General features: G+C 33.2%; 1 protein-coding gene across 2 annotated transcripts in view; it reads left to right on the top strand.

Annotated features, from left to right (window-relative positions):
- LOC106872879 (sodium- and chloride-dependent glycine transporter 1) overlaps nucleotides 1-5683 on the top strand; it is a 30970-nt gene that overhangs the window by 9582 nt on the left and 15705 nt on the right. For both annotated transcript variants that reach the window (XM_014920031.2, XM_014920030.2), the window contains exons 4-5: nucleotides 694-912; nucleotides 4014-4134. In XM_014920031.2, the coding sequence (XP_014775517.1) occupies nucleotides 694-912; nucleotides 4014-4134 (340 nt within the window). The remainder of the gene's footprint in view (nucleotides 1-693; nucleotides 913-4013; nucleotides 4135-5683) is intronic.

Raw genomic sequence — 5683 nt, forward strand, 5'->3', positions numbered from 1 at the left:
ACACACACAACAATTTAAGAAGAAATCAAAATTGTCACGCTGTATTCCATTTTATAGCTTAATAGAGTCGTAGAAACTTACTACCTCCCACTTGTGTCACTTGGTCAGATACAAATCCACTGCATCGGTTGAAATTTTATAAACCTCGACGGTTGTTTTGTTTGTTTTCTTTCTGTCATCTTATATGGTTCATGTATTTTATATCACTGTTTAATATACACATGTTTTCTTTTGTTTCCGTCAGGATTTCACTCGTGTTTGAGGAACTTTTCTCTTGTTTGAACAATTTATTTGTTGTTCAGTTATTGCTTTCAACTTCAGTTCCTCTTTTTTCTTTCTCTTCTTTATTTTCCCCCTTAAATTTGTTCTATTTACAACAAATGCATTAAAACTGTGGCAATGACCGGGTCTCAGAAACAGCTAAAAATTGTTTCAGTTTTAGAATGCATTTTTGAATAGGAATATGTGCATGTGTTTATATGTGTGGGTCTGTGCTTGTACGTACGTACGTACGAATGTACATATGCATGTATGTATGAATGAATGAATGAATGTATGTATGTATGAATGTATGTACAAGTGTGTATGTATGTATTTACCTATTTGCGCCTAATCATAAAAAAAACCCATCTTTTGTAAAATGTAGATAAAACCATAGTGATTGCTTCGTTGACTTTTGTATTTTTCCAACAGGTGTCGGTTTTGGCATGGCCCTTATATCTCTGATGGTATCCATCTATTATAATGTAATCATCATGTATTCTGTGTATTATATGATGGTGTCATTTGTCTCTCTCGATACGAAATTACCCTGGTCTTCCTGCAACAATACATGGAACAGTAATCGATGTACCTTAAGTAAACCAGACTATACCATCTTGAACGAAACAGAAAAAGTCAAGGCAGTTTTACGTAAGTTCACATTGTATTACTTTTATATTTTGCTTCTAAGAAGAATTAAGTCAACACGTGACCAGGAGTATGTAACTGTTGTTTTGTAGGTGGCAGTGTTACCGACTGTGTTTCCAGGCAACCAATAGCTATATCTTTCCAGTTTCGGTACTTCTAAACTCTATCACCTTTGTTGAAAATAGTAAATTTTGTATGATTCGCAATAATATATACACCCTAACATATACGTGCATGTGTGTGTACATACATGCATACATACATATACACACGCCCACACACATACACGCATGCCCGCATACACATGTACGTACACGCACACACGCATATATTATATGTACAGACATGCATGCATGCACACTCACGCACGCAAACACACATACACACACGCTAACATACACACTCACACAAAGGAAAGAATCTGAAAAAGCACTTGAAATCTGTAAAAAGATTCATTTATATTTAACTCGTTTCACGATTTCATGATTTTTAAGGACTTGAAGTAACTCTATTATTTTTATATGTTATTACAGCTTATTCAGCAGTAGTTTGTATTGTTCAATAAACAAGTTTTTATATGTCCATATTTTATGTGATTTTGGCAAAGCAAAGGTAAAATGGGAAAACTTAGAATTTTGGGGATATATTTCTTGCATATAAGTTTAAATGTTAACTTAGTGGAATCTGTCTATTGTTAGAGTGCTGTATTTGTTACTGGTGAATAGTAAATCTGTTTCTTAAGATTAGTTTCGTTTGTCCTATGTAGTTTTCATTTGAAGAGCATAAATTAAATGTTTTGACGAATAGGTGAAATAATTTTTTTTAACAGTGAAAATATAAATTGATTTAAATTTATAAAATGTGTTTTTAAATCTGATATTGATTCTGCAATTAGGGTCATTATAGTTTTTGATTATTACTGTTGGATTTTATAATAGCTATTTGATTCTCGCGAACAATTTTTTGCTTATCCTTTGCTTTTGATTGCTTTATGCATACCGAATACATTTTTTTTTCATTCTTGAAGCTTGCTTCAAAAATGGAATGTTTTCATGTCTAATGTTGTATGCTCATGTATTTTTTGATTGTGTTGAAATATAAACTAGAGTATTGAACGTATTTGTATTGTTTTTCTTTCTTACCTTCCTAATTCCTGAATATTTATTGCATTCATACGTTCTATTCCGTTACAATTTAACTATAGGTTCTGTTATTTTTTCAATTAATATTAACAATAATCCTGAAAGTCTTTTATTCTCAGTTTTAAAATTGAAAACAATTGAGCATATTTTTTTTAAATAAGTTATTCAAATTTATTTATCTTTGTATGTTTTGTGTGGCATGAATTAAGGAGTAATAATTTTTATGTCATACAAAACGATTTTACTTCTAAATACAACATAATAGTTCATTTCCCTAACAGACATGCCTCTTGGCGAGATATGAAGTACATCTCTTTGCATGTTGAACAGAAGAATGTTTGTATACTTATAAAAGAATTGTAAATGTCACCTTCTTGAGCATATAAAATTAACGAGTTATGACCTAATAGGATGAAATAATTAAGATTGGAGAACAGGTCGTTGTATAAAAAGATGGAGGGTATAACTGGAGTGTTTATAAATAGTACAACGATATGTATGAATGTATGTGAAACAAACATGAAGCACAATAGCAGCAAATATAGCTATACTATTAATAATCAGAGAACACATAAACAAATTACGGGGTTTTAAATTAACAAAATATGCTGGAAATGGAAGACTTTAAGGGACATTGATATAAGTTAGAAGTTAAAAACACGGGGAAATAACACGGTACGAATACATATAGAGGAATATAGGGATACGTACACAATAAAAATGAATGGCTAGGACCAATTTGACGAAAAAATTAGTTGAGTCTGGTAGCGAACTCGTGACGTTGTCACTTTTGTGCATGTGCGTAAAATGCCTAAATTTTGCTTGAGAAATAAAATGCTTTTACCTAATCAAAACCTGAAACGCTGTGGAATTAGATCAACAAATTGAAATAATAAGTTTTAGCAAACAAAAGCAATTCATATTGAAATGAAGAATTAGTAAATGCTAAATAGATTACCGCTAATAAGCAGTCTGATTATACCCATGGAACATTTTTCGTCAAATTTCGGCATTTTTCGTCAAATTGATGTCACGATGGTTAGTGCGAAAAATGCCGAAATTTTACGATTTTTGAAAAATCGATGCTGATTAAAAATCGATTTTTAAAAAATTCCAAGTGCGTAAGTGACCGCATGGACATAAACCCCAAACACGTGTCAAGTTTCATCAAGGTCTGTTGGATAGTCTCAGAGGAGTTGAAGTAACAAAGTAACACACAAATTTGTCATTTATTATTATAGATGTATAATGACAAAAAATGTATTACTATCAAAATGCACACATATATATATATATATATATATATTACTTGCAAACACATACAAGTACATAAACGTACATATAAATTCATGCTCAAATAATTGTGTACATGTTCTCGAATAATAGCCATTGGCCTAAATTTTCACTTTTAAGATTTCTAGCAATAATTACTTTAATGCTATAAATATTCTAAATTCTTCAATTTTCTTCACTATATTACAACTCGGAGTATACTACTCACACAGTTTTGTGAGCATGATTCTTTTATTAGGATGTTTTCCCTTTCATTTAATGTAGTCACGCTCGTGCACGTATGTTTGTCTCCTCTTGTCTTCTATTTTATTGCCTATTAATTCTTGTTTTCTAGGTTTATGACATTCCTGTGATAATTGCAAAGTGTTATGTTATTTATGATGATACAAATAATTTCTTATGTTTATAAATTGATGTTGTATAGATATGTGTATGCGTGCATGATTGTATACATACATAGAGAGAGAGAGAGAGAGAGAGAGAGAGAGAGAGAGAGAGAGAGAGAAGATATACGAGGATGAAAGGTAAAAACCTAGAAACCATGGTCTACTGGTCTTGCCAAGCTGGAGCAGAGCGATTCGCGTGTGTATGCGTGTGCATGAGTGCATATGTGTATATATGTAAGAAAACGTTTATTAATATACATATATGTATAATACTCATTTGTAGAATACACCAACCTGACATGCCTGCAAGAGAAACAACAAAATGAAACTTTCAACTACACTCAGATAGTAAATCAGACTGAGTGTGCCATCAAGGCTTCACTTCCAGCACAAGAATATTGGGAGTAAGTATTTTCCTACTTTCTAAAATATGGAATTTTCGCTATCTGTCTCTCTCTATGCTTAACTTCTATCTCTCCGTTTCTCTCTCTCTCTCTTTCTCGCTCGTTCTTTCTTTCTTTCTTTCTTTCTTTCTTTCTTTCTCTCTCTATCTCTCTCCATACACACACATACGCACGTGTGTGTGTGTGTGTGTGTGTGTTTGTGTTGTCAACCATAAATCACGTCAGCATCAAAGGTTTTATGCGGGTATGAAACTATACTCTTGTACACGATCTTCCATCTGCAAGATTTGGCTAAAAGGAATATGGGAAACGGGGTATTATTTTGATTTTGACATCTCAACATGAGACGACGTCTATAAATCTCTTTAAGATGTGATTTAATATTGGTGAACGTAGATGATTCTCAGAGGGCAAATCGCATAACACAATGTGTGTGCATGCATGTGTGAGACATATATTCTCGCGCGCGCACGTATTTACTAGAACGTTGATTGTAGTTCACATGTATTAAATTCGCTTGCGCATGTGTCAAACGAATTAAACAACCCTTTTGGGCATCATATGCATAGATTTTCAGTGAAATTTCAGTGAAGCATATATCAACTTTGAAATTTATTTAAAGTATTGTCATGGGATTTTTTTTTTTTTTCGTATATTTGTAATCTCCGACATCTAAAACCTAGGAATCAGAAGAAATATTTTCAATGAAATGCATTTTCAAGGTGAAAATGCAAATAGATTTTTTTTTTTGCATTTAATTGCTCGTGTGAGAAGCATGACTCTTCCTAGTGAAGTTCTACCACGGACAGTGTTTGAACCTGAGATTTATTGTTAGCTGATTGCGAAGCTGATACGAATAGGAAATTGCACTCTTCTGAATGAAAAATGAATTTCTGCTCTCCCCATGGAATGAGAGAAATTCTGGATATGTAAACATCCTCTCCTTTTCCACATCCAGAGAGAATGGTGGTCTCAATAACGTGTGGCATCATCTTCTTTACCACCAGGTCTCATTGTAGAGTGTTGGTGGATCCAAATTTCTCAATAACATTAGTGGAGTTCCCACTTACAGTTCCAGTCTGTGGTAAAGTAGTCCTGGAGGATCCAATGAATTGAGAAATTCTGTTGGATAATTTACCAACTATTCTGGATTTCAGATTGTATCAACTGGCTTATAGATTAAGGACTTCCAGGAAAGTACTACAGCATTGCTCATTAATTTTACTTACAGTGCTGTTTTTTTTTTTATGAGCCAGTATTGCTCTTTCACACAGCCAATTGAGATTGGATAATTTTTTGACCAATGGATGTAGGGGAGACAATCAATTTCTGAAAGTTACTTCGCAAAGAGTTACCTCCCTTCTCCCCATAACTCAGGAAAGGGAGTTTTCTGCTCCCAGAGAGCCTGCTACACATTATGTGAAAACTTTTAAGAGTCTAAAACCGTCTCTGGAACATAAGGAATGTAAGTTTCCAGTTTGGAGAAAATCAGTTGTGAACTTCAGAAGTTATGCGGGTTTACACACACGCACACAACCTCACTTTTACA

Source organism: Octopus bimaculoides, chromosome 25 (assembly GCF_001194135.2).
Source record: "Octopus bimaculoides isolate UCB-OBI-ISO-001 chromosome 25, ASM119413v2, whole genome shotgun sequence".
Classification (NCBI taxonomy): Eukaryota; Metazoa; Mollusca; class Cephalopoda; order Octopoda; family Octopodidae; genus Octopus; species Octopus bimaculoides.